General features: G+C 38.6%; 1 protein-coding gene across 8 annotated transcripts in view; it reads left to right on the forward strand.

Moving 5' to 3' along the window:
* The window catches only part of CPNE4 (copine 4), a 517,058-nt gene that overhangs the window by 329,549 nt on the left and 170,046 nt on the right, over nt 1-17,463 (forward strand). The window contains exon 1 of one of the 8 annotated variants that reach the window (XM_087892523.1): nt 17,160-17,353. The exons of 6 other annotated variants lie outside the window; for them this stretch is intronic. In XM_087892523.1, the coding sequence (XP_087748649.1) occupies nt 17,345-17,353 (9 nt within the window). In that variant the 5' untranslated portion in view covers nt 17,160-17,344. Of the gene's footprint in view, nt 1-17,159; nt 17,354-17,463 lie in introns of those variants that run through there. One more of the 8 variants, XM_087892521.1, reaches the window with a different exon arrangement.

Raw genomic sequence — 17,463 nt, forward strand, 5'->3', positions numbered from 1 at the left:
AAGTCGCTGTCTCACATGTACAGTTAGTCCTCAACTTACAACCACAATTGAGTCCAAACTGTTTTATACTTAAAACAGTAATTAAGGCAAAGAAATAATGTTTTTTTTTATTTTTTATTTCTATCTTTTTTTCTTTTTTTTTTTAAATTGAAGTTTTATAAGAAATACAAACATTTTCTCCCCCCGCCCTTCCCCCCTCAGCCCTTCCCTCCCCCCTTGCCCTTCCACCCATCCCTCCTCAGCCTTCTCTCCACCCCCCTCCCTTGACTTCCCAGAACAAGCACAGGATATAGCATCCACAAACATAAAACTAAAATATGCTAACAAATTGTTGACTTCAAATTCTTTCTAGGTCTTTAACTCCTTATAACTCAAAACACTATAAACATAAGCTAAAAGTTTAAAATGTTTCATTCATAAGCTATATGAATCTTTTTAGTCTGATACTTGTTTTGAATATAGTCAATCCATCTTCTCCATTCCGTTATGTATCTTTCATTTGAATGGTCTTTAAGATATGCTGAAATTTTTGCCATCTCTGCCAAATGCACGACTTTTAGTGTCCATTCCTCAATAGTAGGTGGATCTTCCTTCTTCCAATACTGTGCCACCAGTAACCTGGCAGCTGTTATTAAATTCAAAACCAACTTAGTTTCTATTACAGTACAATCCATAACTATTCCCAACAAAAAAAAACCTGTGGTATAAATTTAATCTTTTTCTTTAAAATATTTTACATAATCCACCATATTTTTATCCAAAAAGCCTTAATTTTTTTACATGTCCAACATATATGAAAATATGTAACATCTTCACATCCACATCGCCAACACTTAGGTTTTAAGTTTGGATACATACAGGCTAGTTTTTTTGCATCTAAATGCCATCTATAAAACATTTTATAAAAGTTCTCTCTTAAGTTTTGAGCTTGTGTAAATCTTACATTTCTAACCCATATCTTTTCCCATGTTTCCATCATTATTGGTTCTCCTACATTTTGTGCCCATTTTATCATACAGTCCTTGACTAGCTCTGTTTCTGAATCTATTTCCACTAACACATTATACAACCTTTTTATATGCATTTGACTTTTGTCTCTTATTTATTTCATCAAATTCTCATCCTGTTGCGAAATACCAATTTTTTGATCTTCTCTCCATCTGGCCTGCAGCTGCCCATATTGAAACCAAGTTCTAATTATTCCTTCTTCTCTTAATTGCTCCATAGGTTTTAATTGTAGTCTGACTCCTTCTTTATAAAGGAGTTCTTTGTATGTAGTCTTATCTTGCTTTTGTTCCAAATTTATATTCTCTATCGCGTGTCTGGGTACTGTCCATATTGGTAACTTATCATTTAATTTATATTGATACTTTTTCCAGACACGTAATAGAGCATTTCTTAATATATCACTTTGAAAAGTCTTATCTACTTTCTTATCATACAATAAATAAGCATGCCAGCCATAGACCAGACCATATCCTTCAATATTTAATATCCTTTCCTCCGTTAAATTTATCCTATCAGTAATTGCTGAGAGGGCAGCAGCTTCGTAGTACAATCTTAAATTGGGCATTTTAAGACCTCCTCTTTCTCATGTATCTTGCATTATCTTTTGATTTACTCGCGGTTTTTTCCCTGCCCAAACAAATGTATTTATGCCCTTCTGCCATTCCTTCAAATTTTCATCTTTTTTAAGTATAGGTATCATTTGAAAAAGAAATAAAAACCTTGGTAAAACATTCATTTTTACTGCGGCTATCCTTCCCAGCAAAAACAGTTGTAGTTTTTTTCCAATTTTCCATCTCTTTCTGTATTTTTTGCCATAACGGTTCATAGTTGTGCTGATATAATTTCGTATTTGTGGTCATAATATAAACCCCTTGTGAGGGCGCTGATTAATCCCATTCTGCTTTTGGGACAATCGCACCTTGATTAAGAGGAGTGGATCGAGGCTTTTCCTTGCAAGCATACTATAAGACAACAAAACCCGAAGATATATCTTCTAAGAAAAAACTCATTTATTTGTTATAAAGAAAATAAAACATCTAACTATCTAAAGAAATTAATTATTACATTTTTGCAAAAGTTTGTGCCGGCTATTTTCTCAGCTGGACCTTTCTTGGCAAGAGAACAAAGGAAAGTGTGTGTGTGAAGAAGAAATGTGGGTGATGACATGCGCATTTTAGTTTACTGATAAGGATCCTTGGCAAGCTACGGAAAGTCTGATAGTCCAGAACTGAGAGCTCAGCTGGTAAATAAAAGAACACAGTGACAATCCCCTTCTTTTGCCAGTTGAGCGAATATCAGGTACATCATCAAATAAAACACATCTTCTTACCCAGATACTCGTGTTGAGCTGCTGGAAGTGGTTTGTTGAGCATATCAGCAATTTGATCAAGTGTAGATACATATTGCATTTTAACAAAACCTTTTTTCACTAAATGCTTTATGTTTTGATAACGGATGTCAATGTGTCTGGACCTAGAACCTGTGAAATGTGATTCAGAAATATAAACCACCGATTCATTGTCTTCCATCACTGTGATCGGTCGGATCGGGTGTGTCCAGATATCTGTGACTAAAGCATCAAACCAAGTTAGAGAATTACATGCATCTGAAAAACAAGCATATTCAGCTTCAGTAGATGAACAAGAAACAAAATTCTGTTTACATACTTGCCAATAAACAGGACATCCATTTAAGAATATCATATAACCTGAAGTAATTTTACGTGATTTCTTATCACTTGCCCAATCAGAATCTGCATAACAACATAATTCTGCATAATCTGTATGTGTTGGTTCTAACAATAACTTTATGTGTTTAGTGTATTTTAGGTATCTCAATAATTTCTTAACGCATGTCCAATGAAACTGTTTTGCCTTACCTACGTGTCGAGACAAGAGATTAACACTAAGTCCAATGTCGGGTCTGGTCCAACTACTAATGTACAATAGTGACCCAATAACTGAACGATAAAGTGTTTGATCCTCGAACTCAGGACTTGCTTCTTGTGTCAAGTTATGAAAATCTGTTTGCATGGGTGTCTTTGTTGTGTTAGCATCCTTCATGTTGCAATGATGCAAAATTTATTCAATTTTATCCTCTTGTGAAAGACTGAACCCCTTCTGTGTTTTTTCAATCTGAACACCTAAATAAGTGCTAATATGACCTAAAGATTTCAATGTGAAGTATCTCTGCAAACTTTGGCAAAAATTTCACTCGTTTACTTATTTGGACCAATATAAACAATATCATCAACATAAACAAGAACTATCTCATATGCATTGTTAGATCTTTTTGTGAACACGCACTTATCAGTTTCAGACTTAATAAAGCCCATTGAATTTAGTTTGTCAGTAAGATATAAATACCACATTAAACCAGATTGTTTCAGACCATAAAGACTTTTGTTTAGAAACCAGGTATCCCCTTCTTGCTGTCGGAATCCTGGAGGACTTTTCACGTAGATCTCTTCATCTAGGTCAGCATGTAGATAAGCCGTGTCAACATCGAACTGGAAAACTTCTAAACCAAAGATAGTTGCAGTTGCTAAAGCAATTTTTACACTCTCAGTTCAAACTGTCGGTGAATAGGTATTTGTGTAGTCCTCAGGATAACGTTGAGCGAAACCCTGAGCTACAAGTCTGGCCTTGTACAATGACTCACCATTTGGCTTCTTTTTTTTTTTTTTTTATTGCAAAAGTTTTACAATTACATTTTCACCCCTTTTTTTTTCACCCCCCCACCTCCCTCCCCAAACTTCCCGTCCTCCCTAACCCTCCCTAACCCTCCCCCCCAGACTTCCCTATTATGTACTCATAACTAATAACACTGATATATAAACCTGAACCCATCCCTCCCCCTATATAATTTTTCCTCTTTGTCTCTTTACATTAAGATATTTCTAATACATTATTTTCAAATAAAAGCTATTTGATACTTTCTAGTTTGGTATTTGTTCTGAACATATTCTATCCACCTTTTCCATTCCCATTCATAAGTCTCTTGTGAACAATCTTTTAAATATGCTGAGATCTTCGCCATCTCTGCAAAACTTGCCATCTTCAAAGTCCATTCCTCGATAGTAGGCAAAACTTCATTCTTCCAATATTTACCTATCAACAATCTTGCTGCTGTTATCATATACAATATTAGTTTTATTTCACCCCGTGTAAAACCCTTAACTATACCCAATAAAAACAATTGTGGAGAAAATTGAATTTTTTTCTTCAAAACATTCTGCATGACCCACCATATTTTTATCCAAAAAGCCTTAACTTTCCTACAGGTCCACCAAACATGATAATACGTAGCATCCAAACATTCGCATCTCCAACATTTTGGCTGAACATTAGGGTACATACATGACAACTTTTTAGGATCTAAATGCCATCTATAAAACATTTTATAACAATTTTCCCTCAGATTCTGCGACTGTGTAAATTTAACATTCTGAACCCAAATTTTTTCCCATGTTTCCAACATCACTGGTTCTTCAAAATTTTGTGCCCACTTAATCATACAATCTTTAACTAATTCAGTTTCTGAATCCCTTTCTAGCAAAACATTATAAAGCCTTTTAATATGCATTGGACCTTTCTCTCTTATATGTCTAACCAATTCTTCCTCATGCAACATAATACCAGTTTTTTGGTCCTCTTTCCATCTCAATTGTAATTGATTATATTGTAACCAGGTTAAATTAATCCCTTCGTCCAACAGTGTCTGCAATGTCTTCAGCTGCCATCTGCCCGCATCTGTAAAAAGAACCTCTTTGTATAAAAACCCCCCGAGTGACATTATATTTGTATTCCACAAGGTATGACCAAGATCCAGCCATAGCGGTATTTTATAATCCCATTTGAGTCGGTGCTTCTTCCAAACTCTCATCAAAGAGTCTCTAAGTATATGACTTTTAAATACTTTATCAACTTTGTCATCTTAAAATAAGTAAGCATGCCATCCAAATTCAAGATCAAAACTTTCTGCATTCAATATTCCAGCCTTTTTACTTCCAAACCAATCACTTGTTAAAGTTAAAGCTGCTGCATCATAATATAACTGTAGGTTTGGAAGTTTAAGGCCTCCTCTTTCTGGAACATCTTGCATAATTTTCAATTTCACTCTCGGCTTTTTCTCGTTCCAGACAAACTTGTTAAGTCCAGTTTGCCAAACTTTCAGTTGTTTATCACTTTTAAGCACCGGAATCATTTGAAACAAAAACAGAAATCTTGGCAAAATGTTCATCTTAACTGCTGCTATTCTTCCAAGTAAAGACAGTTGCAGCTTTTTCCAAGTCTCCATGTCTTTCTGGACCTCTCGCCACAACACCTCATAGTTATTTTGAAACAATTTCATGTTTGATTGATTTGGCTTCTTTTTGATTATGTAGACCCATCGAGTGCCAATGACCTTTTTGTTTGCTGGAGGTTTTGCAGGTGTAAACACTTTAAGTTTCTTTAGACTGTCCATTTCAACCTGCATTGCGTCATACCATTTGTCTTGCTCTGAATCAGGAAGCTGCTTGATTTGTGTGAAATTATCAGGTGGAAGTGTAACATTGCAAATCAAAGGCAAGGGTGTTTTTGTCAGTTGCCAAGAATATCGTTGTGGAGGGATTCCTTTTGTGGCCCTCTTGGAACGTCTCGGAACAACAGTCCAGTCTTCTTCTGTTTCGTCCTCGTCCTCACATTCGTTGCTAGCGTCAGCATCCGCGGCTTGCGAAGACAGAACATTGGGTAGAGAAGAACCAGTGGAATCTTGATCATCAATCTGCACAGCATCAGCAATATCATCTCTAGGAAAATAAACTCCAGGATCATTGGAATGAATCCTGGACCAGTCAACATCTTCCTCAAAATTAGCAGATTGGGAAATCACAATTACATGTTTAGAGTCAATAAATTTGCTCCATTTTGAGTTATCATCAATACCCATAAATCTCAATCTCTTTGCTGCTGGACCTCCTTTTCTTCTTTGAGCTAAGGGAATGTTCACCATAGCATATGAACCAAAAATATGGATGTTTTTAAGATCGGGCTTGTAGCCATACAACATGAAGAAAGGAGTCTGATTTATTACACTGCTCCAAGTACGGTTGACAATGTAATTTGCATATTTGATAGCTTCACCCCAGTATATCGTATCAAGGTTGGCGTCTTCTAGGAGACAACGCATCATGGTTTGCAGTACCCCTTGTCTTCGTTCTATGACCCCATTATGGGCCGGTGTGTAAGGAGCCGACGTCTGATGAAGAATTCCATTCTTACGCATCCAGTCCTGGAAACACTGAGACATGAATTCAGCACCACGATCACTCTGGATTCTGGCAATGCGAACTTGGTGTTGGGTAAAAACAAGGGCTGCAAAGTCTTTAAAGATCTGAAAGTTCTCAGATTTTTCTTTCATAGGATATACATATCCATATCTAGAGTAATTATCAACAATTGTTAGAAAATATTTTCTACCACCAAATGATGGCGGAAAAGGACCAACTATATCAGTGTTAACCAAATCAAAAATGCGTGTTGACAGGCGTGTAGCGCGTTTGGGAATGGCTGCTGCTTTGGATTTGCCCTTTTTGCAGACAGCACAATCCAAAAACACCTTATACCCCTTTACATCCAAACCTTTTGCGAACTCCGGCATTTTCCTAAGAACACGGAGACTGGCATGCCCCAATCTTCTATGCCACTTATGGATACACCTGGAATGCAAAGGTTTACCAGTTAGTGAATTTTCAATATTAACAGTTTTATGAGGAACCTCAGGCTTGCTCTGAGCAACCTGTTTCCCAATTTTCTTTTTGTTGGCTTTAGGAGCCTTTGGAGCAGCAACAGGATCTCTCTCTGGAGCATCTCTCTCTGGGCCTGTGCTCTCCCTTTTTGGAGTTTGTATACTTGCCTGTGTTTGTGTTTTAGGCTTTGGCTTTAAGTAATAAACACCACCAATTAATATGGTTTCAGCAACAATATCTCCATCTTTAACTATGTAACTTGCTTTTTCAAGGTGGTGAACCTGGAATTTTAACATTCTAGACAAGTGACACTGACTAAGCAAATTACTGGTTGCTGTTGGTATGTAATAAACATCAGGAATGAATGCATCGAGCTCTTCAACATAAACAGTTCCTTTTCCTTTGACCTGACAAGGATGATTTGAAAAAGAATAAAGTTCACGTAGTTCAGGTTCAGGTTCATGCATCTCTGTAAAAAGTTCCTTTCTGTAGGTAACATGCAATGCTGCACCACTATCCATAGTCCACAGGAGTTGTCTGTCGTACTCTGGTTGAGGTTGTGGATCATTGGTTAAAGCCAATGTGGCGAGTGGAGCTTGTGGATCACGATGGGGACCACGACGACCTTGTCTTCCGCCTCTGCCTCTGCCTCTGGAGTCTGTTCCTCTGGGCTGGTATGAGACGGGAGCTGGAACTTGTTGGGGACAATCCCGGGTAGCATGTCCCACACGATTGCAGGTGTTGCACCTTGGCATCCTTGGAGCATAGGCCCTTCCTTGGAAGGGGCGCGTAGCTGGAGCCCTTGATGCGGGTGGTCCTCTCAAGTGTGGCATGGCTAACATGAGTGCTTCTTCTTCAATTAAAAGTCTGCATACATTGTCCACTGTGCGTTGAGCAATAGGGACTTGGTTAATCTTTGTAATGGCATCTTTCCATTAATAGTTCAAAGAATTAATGCTAATGCTGATCATTTGACTATCATCAATATTATAGCCCAGTGATGGCTAACCTTTTTGGCATCGCGTGCCAGGAGAGGGGGGGTCAGGGGAGGGTCGCGCGCGCACATGTCCACGGGCATGTGCATGCAACCCCACCCACCCCCACTCCTGGCAAATGATGGCCTCGTAGGCCCGTTTTTCTTTCTTACCTGGTTCCAGATCCTCTCTATGCATCTGGGAAGGGAGAAAACAGCCTTTCCCACTCCCTTGGAGGCCCTACGGAGGCTGAAAGGGCCCATTTCCCAACTCTCGGTAGGACAGGAAGTGACATTTTTTGCTGTCCCCAGCCTCCAGAACCTCTCTAGGAATCTCTAGGAGCTCTCTAGGAGTCTCTAGGAGCCTCTCTAGGAGTCTCTGGAGGCTGGGGACAGGCAAAAACGTCACTTCTTGTCCCACCGGGAGTCGGGAAATGGGCCCTTTCAGCCTCCGTAGGGCCTCCAAGGGAGTGGGAAAGGCTGTTTTCGCCTTTCCCAGATGCATAGAAAGGATCTGGAGCCAGGTAAGAAAGAAAAACGGGCCTTGTCCACCCCCCACCCCAGCCTTCCAGAGGCAGGAAACAGCCTGTTTCCCTACTTCTGGTGGGCCCAGAAGGCCCGAAAATCAGCTGGCCGGCGCGCGCATGCACCCCTGAGCTGAGCTGGCGTGCCCACTAATATGACTCCACATGCCACCTGTGGCACGCGTGCCATAGGTTCGCCATCACGGTTATAGCCTCTTTCTCTTAATTCTTTTCTCAGTCCTTTCAGTTTGGTCAAATGTCCTCCAATTTGTTCACCAGGTTTCAATCTCGAACCATGGAATTCAGACATGAGCAAACATGAAGATTCAATTGAAACAGGCCTGTAGCGATTTTCCAATTGGGCCCAAATTTGTTGGGCTGTTGCATCAGGCAAAAATGTAACCTGCAGTTCAGTATCCATGGACATCAATAATGTTGTGCAAGCTTTAATTTCTAAATCTCTTATTGCAGGGGACCATGGCTGAGCAGGGGGATTAAAAATCATACAGTGAGTGCCTTCTCTGCGAAGTAACAATCCAATCTCACTGACCCAGGCCTTATAATTCTGTCCTGACATCTTTAATTTGGACTCACCAGCCAATGGAGCAACAGAAGATGCCTGCTGAAGAATGTGCATTTGAGGTGCTGGCTGTGGAAGTAAAGGCACTTGTTGCACTGGAGGTGGACCAGGAGCTGGCCCTGATTGTACAGCTGGAGGCACGTGTGCATGCATTTGTGGCTGCTGTAGCATTTGAGCTGCAATATTAACATGGCCTGCTGGAGACACAGTCATTTGCCTTTGCTGCATTAAGCTTTGTTGTGTTCCATCTAAAAGGACACCAGCACCACCAGGGCGTGCTGGAGATTGAGCCTGTGGAGACACTTGTTGCATTGCAGCCTGAATATCTGAGTGAGTTAGAGACATGTTTGCTAAAGTCTGCTGTAATAGTTCAAAATGTTCATGTAGGCTGCGATGCCTTTCAGCTTTCTCTAGTAAATTACTTTCGCCAGCAGATGGTGCTGCACCTTTCGTTTCGGGCAGCTCAGCTCTTTCTGCTTTCGTGGCATTTGTAATCTGATCGGTGAGAATTTCATGTGACGTGTGCACGGCTCTCTGTTCTGATTGGCCTGACACAAAATCCACCAGGGGGAGTGTCTTTGGCTCCGAAGAAGAAGGAGCAAAAATGGCGCTTTTAGAGATTTTGAAAGCACTAGACTCTCTCTTATCTTGCTCAAGCATAAATAAATCCATTTTTGCCTGGGATAGCTTCTGTTCAAAAATTTCTATCTGGTCACGATAGTTTCTTATAGCTTGCTCTTTAGGAATGACCCTGAAGGTTTGAGAGGGATAATAAATTGGTTCTCTCTCTGCGTAGGAGGAAAAAGGCTTTGCTGTTTGTGGAGAATCTGGCTCTGCACCAAGCGTTACAAAATCAGAAGGCTCTGGGGCAACTGCATAATTGGAAGGGGGCGTTACTGACCTCAGTCATAGTGTTTCGCCTTTATCTTCCTTCTGAACCCTTTGTAAGAGCATTTCATCTGTTTCTTCTCCTCCCACGGCTCTGAGTTTCATTTTGCCCTTTTTCTTCTGTTTCGGCATCTTAGCAGACAATTAATTAGCGTTCCTCGGTCGCAAAATAAATAATCATCTGTCTAATTAGCCTAGAGGTTTTATCAAAGTAACAAAGCAAGGAAAAAACCATAATTTCAACCATCCTCTGCTACCAGGTGTGAGGGCGCTGATTAATCCCATTCTGCTTTTGGGACAATCGCACCTTGATTAAGAGGAGTGGATCGAGGCTTTTCCTTGCAAGCATACTTTAAGAAAACAAAACCCGAAGATATATCTTCTAAGAAAAAACTCATTTATTTGTTATAAAGAAAATAAAACATCTAACTATCTAAAGAAATTAATTGTTACATCTTTGCAAAAGTTCGTGCCGGCTATTTTCTCAGCCGGACCTTTCTTGGCAAGAGAACAAAGGAAAGTGTGTGTGTGAAGAAGGAATGTGGGTGGATGACATGCGCAGTTTAGCTTATTGATAAGGATTCTTGGCAAGCTATGGAAAGTCTGATAGTCCAGAACTGAGAGCTCAGCTGGTAAATAAAAGAATGCAGTGACACCCCTAAATATTTAACCTTCTTAACTATCTCAAATCCTGTTACCCTTTCTATCTCTTCTTTTTGGCTTCTAGTCATATTTTTAGCTATTATCTTTGTTTTAGCTGTATTTATTTTAAAACCAGATACTTGTCCATATAAGTTAATTATATCCATCAAGGCTGTAATCGATTGTACTGGTTGGGCTAAGGTAACAACCAGGTCATCCGCAAATGCCCGTAACTTATATTCATGCCGTCTAATTCTAATTCCCTTTATTATATCAGTCCCACGTATTTTATTTAATAAAATTTCCAGCATCAAAATAAACAATAACGGAGACAAGGGACAACCTTGCCTTGTTCCTTTTTCTATATTAAAATTATGTGTTAAACCACCATTGATTATTATTTGCGCTGTTTGTTTTTGATATATTGCCTTAATAGATTGTGTAAAATGTTCTCCAAATTGCATCCTTTCTATTAGTTTTAATAAAAAATGCCAATTCAATCTATCAAAGGCTTTCTCAGCTTCCAAAAATACTAGCACTGCGGGGACCTGGTTGTTCCTTCCCAAATACTCTAGTAAGTTAACAACTTGCCTTACATTACTTTTCATTTGTCTACCATTTATAAAACCAGTTTGATCATGATGAATCATTTGCTGCATAACTGTCATTAATCTATTTGCTAATATTTTAGCAAAATCTTATAATCTGTATTTAAAAGTGAAATCGGCCTATAGTTTTTAGGATCTGTATGATCCTGACCCTCTTTTGGGATCAAAGAAATAAAAGCTGTCTTCCAAATTGGAGGTACCTCTCCTCCCTGTTGTATATTATTGAATAATTCCTTCAATAGTTCCACCATTTTATAATAAACTTTTATAATAAACAGCTTTTATAATAAACAGCTGTCAAACCATCCGTCCCAGGAGCTTTATCCACTTTCAACTGCTTAATTGCAAACAAAATTTCCTCAGAAGTTATCAATTGATTTAAACTATCCCTCTGCTCTTTTGAAGTTATGTAGATGTTCTCTTTCTGCAAATATCTATCTATATCTATATCTTGAATTTTCTCACTGGCATACAGCCTTGAATAAAACTCTAAAAAAAGTTTTTTTAATCAGTTCTTGCTCATAAACCTCTTTACCCTTGTGTTTTATTTTCTCTATAGTCCTTAATTTCTGCTTTTTCCTTAACATATATGCTAACCACCTACCTGGTTTATTAGCGTTACAGAAAGTATTATGTTTAGCATATTGTAAGTTAGTTGCCACTTGATCTGCTATTAACATATTAAATTGACCTTTCAGTAAATTAATTGCCTCTTTAATTTTCTTATCTGTTGGATTAGCTATCAAAGCTCGTTCCTGTTTTCTAATCTCTTCTAATTCTTTTCTTTTTCCCCCCTGTTTTTTCTATATTTATTATTCAAATATATCAAAATGCCTCGCATATATGCTTTACTTGCATCCCATACCATTTCCATAGATGTACCCTTTTGCATATTCATAACAAAAAATTCCTTCATAAATTTTTTACACTCTTTTACATTTTCTTCATATCTAAACAGATTATCATTTAACCTCCAGGACCTCCTAGGCCCTTTTCCATACTCCAGTTCCAACCAGACTGGACTATGGTCTGTCAATATCCTTGAACAAATCTTCGTATTCTTCACCCTAGAAAAAAGATCATTAGTAATTAGTATAAAATCAATCCTTGAAAAGGATTGGTGTCTATCCGAAAAGAAAGTAAAATCTTTTTCTTCTGGGTTTCTTCCACGCCAAATATCCCTCAACTCCCAATCATCCATCATCTCCAAAAACAACTTGGGCAATCTTGCTCTTGTTAAACCATTTTGCTTAGGTCCCTTCTTATCCTTTTTTACGTCCAAAACACCATTCCAGTCACCCAATAGGATACAAGTCTTGTATCCTCATTGTATCAACTTTGAATGTAGAAGATTATAAAAATTTTCCTGTTGTTGGTTCGGGGCATATACTCCAATTACCAGTAATTTTTCTCCTTTTATTAAAAGTTCAATCGCTAAAAATCTTCCTTGATCATCTGCTTCAATTAATTTGGCAATTAAGTCTCTTTTCAAATATATGACTATACCGTTTTTCTTCTCTGGTGCTGCTGCTACATAATGTGTACCTAATCTTGTATTTGTCAAATATTTTTGATCTTGTATCCTAATATGAGTCTCTTGTAAACAAATTACATCATTCTTAAATTGTTTAAGATAGTGAAATATTTTCCTCCTCTTCTGTGGCCAATTCAAACCGTTGACATTCCAGGTTAAAAATCTAGTTCCCATCTCTGGGTCTCTGAAGCATCTGGAGCACTTTCTGATGTTCTTGCCTCATTTGACCTTTAGGTCTGGCTCCTCCCACTGCTTCTGTTTTGGTAGTTTCTTGAGTTGCCATCTGAAATTGTTGCTGTCTTAATTCTTCCTGCGTTTAGCTGTTGCTGCTCTAGTCTGTCTTTGATCCTTCAGTTCTTCTGATATATCAATTAAATCCAAATCTTGAACAGCAATCTGTAACAATTCTTCTTGACTCGTTGAAACTCCCCCTGAACCACTGTCAGTAGCTCTTCTCTCTCTCCTTCCAGTACTTCCTTCTTTCTTTTTCCTTCTGGTGATTTGGATGTCCCAGCCATTGACATAAAAATCTCTTGCTTTCCCAATTGTATTAAGGCGATATCTCTCTCCCGAATATGTCACCACTAGGCCGGCTGGCACTTCTCATCTATACTGTATCTCACGCTTTTTCAGTTCATCCACCAGAAAGGCATAATCCCTTCTAGCTCTCAACATTTTGGGAGGAATTTCTTTCATTGTCATCACCTCCTGGCCTTCCACCTGAAGCTTGTTTTTGAAGGTAGCCTGTAAAATTTCATTGCGTAATCTCCTTGTAGTAAAATATATTACAATGTCTCTTGGTAGATGTTTCTGTCTGGCCACCCATGAATTGACATGATATATCTTGTCAATCTGCCAGCCTAACTCCACTTTCTTCTCCCCTAACATCTGTGCCAATGCCTCTGACATCATTTCTTTCAAATTCTCTTGTTTGTTTTCTTTTACCCCTCTTATTCTTAAAGCGAATTCCATATCCCTGTATTGAATCATGATTACATCAGCTTCAGCCCTTTCAATTCTATTCTGAGTCTCTGCAACTTTATTATCCAAAATTTCTGTAGATTGCTTAATTTCTTCAACTTTGTCATCCAATATTTCAATATTGCCTGCCAGATCTTTAAATGCCAGTAATATATCTTCCGTAATTTCCTGATTCCGAATTGAAATGTCCTCTGAAACAGCCTGTATTTTTTCATTAGTTTCATTAATTTTTTCGTTAATCACAGTGGCAAGTTTAGTCTGCGTAGCTATTAGGGCTTCTTGTATCATTTCAATCGTTAAAGTCTGTGGGTCTGTTGGGGGTGCAGAGGCTTGCATTTTAAAAGTGCGAGCTGGGGAACTTCCAGCACTCCCAGTTCCTTTAGTGGAAACAGTCTTTACAGGTTTTGAGGCCATTCTCAGTTTAGGTTAAATTAATCTTTATATTTTAGTCAGAAGCCAAAAGGAAAAGTTCATCAAAGTCAAAAGTTTTCCCCAAACTTAAATTGATGTCTTAAAATCCTCCTCCTCTCATTACAAAAGCTCTTTTCAGGCAAGAGGCTTCCAGCGAAACGAAACTTTCCTTTAACTTTCATTTTCCATGCCCTTTTCAAGCTTCAATCGCCATTTTGTTGCAAATTTACTAAATTGTTATTTCCGAAGGAGGCAATAAACATTGGAGTTAAGTTAAATACTTGCAGTCTGACTTCTCCTGGCTTGTTCTGCCTGCAGCAATTCAGGATGTTGTAGTTCCCCTCATTTGTATTTAGCAGAATTGGTCGCGGCTTCTTGCTCTGCTAATTAGCAGAGTCGACCCAGGTCTGGAGCGGATTGACAGGCTTCTAGGGAGCTCTCGCCCTTCACGCCCCAGAATTTCTCCTAGGGCACTTGGGAGGCTCTACCTCCGCCTGTCGGCTCTCCTCTCTCCCCTTTGCCCGGGGAGAGGGTTTCCAGCCTCCAGACAGCTGTTTTTTTGCTGTTCTGGAGGCTTTTACGGTGCCGGGGATCGGGCGAGGAGCATCTCGAAGCGCGCAGAGCCAACTGGAAATCCCAGCAAAGAAATCGTGTTGAGTTGGCCATGCCCACCTAGTCACATGGCCACCTAGCCACGCCCACCCACTCATATGGCCACCTAGCCACGCCCACCCAGTCACATGGCCACCTAGCCATGCCCACCCAGTCACATGCCACCTAGTGACACCCACAGAACTAGTAGTAAAAAAAATTGAATCCCACCACTCTGCCAATCCATATACTTGTGTCTTGCAATCCCCATACTGTTGTTCCCTACATGTAAAATGTAGAAGCTCCTGTTAGTTTGAATAGGCTTATTTGATTATCTAGAGAGTCAGTTTGTATAGTGGTAAAGATATTACAGTAGGAAACAGGAGACTTTGAATTCTAGTCCTTCCTTGGGAACAAAGCTGGGTGTTGTTTTAGTCCTAGGAAGAAGGCAGTGGGAAACCACTTCTGAAAAACCTTGCCAAAAAAGCTTCAGGGACTTGTACACTTGTGTCTGATAATCAGGTACAGAATTTTTAAAGATCTATTTATCTACCTGCTATCTTTTGCTTTACTTGAGATTTGGTAAATATGGAATCTTAGCAAGATTTTCCTCAGGCTGCTGTACTTTATCAAACCCATATGTGCAAATCAATTTGTGTATAAATTGATAGATGCAATTCAACTTTCTAAGAATCAGTTTTTTCTATCATTGCAGAAAAAACATTAAAGCTGAATGTATTGGCAGTCAGGTGGCTTTCAAGAAAATCTATTTATTCAGCCATATCAGAATTCTGTCATGGTGCCTAATCTTTGAGCATCCATTTTTGATGGCTTCTGAATTTCATCTGCCAATTGCTTCTGATGTGTACTCCTTAGTTGCAATGTGCTTCCTTACAAAGTAGTAAGCTGATAGGGAATTTTTGTGCCGATGAATAAGCCATAAACATGATGTATGATTGATGGCAGTTTCCCAAAGTGACTAGTTTGGTAGCATAACTTAGCATGCATATTCAAAGTGCAGTTTAATGCCATAAATTGATTACCTCTCAATTACATAAGTGATGTCCTGCAATCAATAATTATTAATTACTCTTAAAGGAATTGAATTGCTAAATGCATCTATTTTACTTCTCATTTGATAACTGGGAGATCACATAAGAGGTATTTTTATCCTGAAATTGTTTGCTGCGCCAACATTGCACAATTGCCCTTTAAAGGAAATGAACAACACAGTGATCAAAATAAGTCCAGCTATTCTATTTATGAAAAAATTGCTTGCAGGCGAGTATACATTTCAGCATAGTAAACTGCACCAGGAATCTTCTAATGTATTTTATTGACAGAATTGTAATCTGTCCCACTTTTATTGTATTATTTAGTCCCTTTTTATTCTTGTCTCTCTAGGAAGTTGCTCAAATTGGCTAAAATAATCTCTGGGTTTTTTCCTTCAAGCAACGCAGTGATGTAGGTAGAATAGTCAAATCATACTGCAGCTTGTTCAAGCTCATACATCTTAATGACATTATTTGCAAAGTATTGGCTTTGGGCCAGTGGTGAAATCCAATTTTTTTTACTACCGGTTCTATGGGCATGGCTTGGTGGGCATGGTGTGGTGTGGCTTGGTGGGCGTGTCTTGGTGTGTGTGGCAGGGGAAGGATACTGGAAAATCTCCATTCCTACCCCACTCCAAGGGAAGGATATTGCAAAATCTCCGTTCCCATCCCACTCTGGGGCCAGCCAGAGGTGGTATTTGCCGGTTCTCCAAACTGCTCAAAATTTCTGCTACCGGTTCTCCAGAACCTGTCAGAACCTGCTTGATTTCATCCCTGCTTTGGGCTAAGACAGCGAGACTTGGGTTCAAATCTTCAATTGGCCACAAACCTGAGGCAATTACTGATATTGCAATACAAGTGTTATTTAACATTAAACATTTAATATTATTTACATTATCACTAATATTTTTGGCTCATTTCTGATAGCTGCATCCATGCAGTTTTCTTGGCAGTGTTACAGAAGTAAATTTTTAGCCTTTGGTAGCCTTTTTAGATTTCCCTAGGCCTGGCGTATTAACATTTTTTTTCCTAACAGGACAAAAGATTTGGTTTCCAAGATAAGGTGAGGTGAATTTGCTGCTGCCACCTGCTGGGGCAAATTTAAATATGCACTATATTAAATTAAGTCAGATTTAATATGCACTATATTAAATTAAGTCAGGTTATGAGAGCAGAATGAAAGTTCTGACATATATAGCATAATTGAACCAAAAGTTATGCTCATTTCTTGAGAGTTGAATTAGAGGCAGCCCACCACAAACAAGAGGGAGTTGTAACATTTGTTACATGCATTGCGTAAAGCTAATGTAATTGTATTTTTTAAAAAAATCTCTCCTCATTTTTTGCAAGAGAAGTATCATTTTTTTCCTGTAATAAATAGCAAATAACCAGCATTTTTTTTCAGAAATAGGTTATTTTTAATGAATTTTTAAAGCAAACACAAACATTTTTGTTGATCTTGCATTTAATCTTCATCTTCCAGTCGTGGATAAAAATCTTTGCTTTCTAAGTCTCCTTTTTCAGAGTTTTCTTTCCTCTGCTATAGCAGCTGTTGCTGATACTGATTTACTGCAAAGCTATGAGAAAAGAAAACAGGTGTGGGCCCTATTTTCTCTGGGAAATTAAGTGAACATATGACAGATAGCTGGAAACTCAGAGAATGACAGGTCTGTAGATCTTTTAGCCACAATATAGACGGCAGTTCCAGAGAGTAACAGTGATGTTTAAGAAAAATAAAATAACTGAAATGGGCTTATCTCTGGCTACATCAGAAGTCTGGAATTTGTTGTCTCCTTTCTTGTGTGATTCATTTACTTATCCATGTTAAAAGTATTTAACATAGGAATTTTTCACCAATTATTGTGGACTATTGTGCTTACTATTGTGGCTTAAATTTTACTGTGCTTCATAATTTTGAAGCATATTTTAAAATTATGTGG

This window comes from Pantherophis guttatus, chromosome 4 (assembly GCF_059756535.1).
Source record: "Pantherophis guttatus breed Tessera chromosome 4, ASM5975653v1, whole genome shotgun sequence".
Classification (NCBI taxonomy): Eukaryota; Metazoa; Chordata; class Lepidosauria; order Squamata; family Colubridae; genus Pantherophis; species Pantherophis guttatus.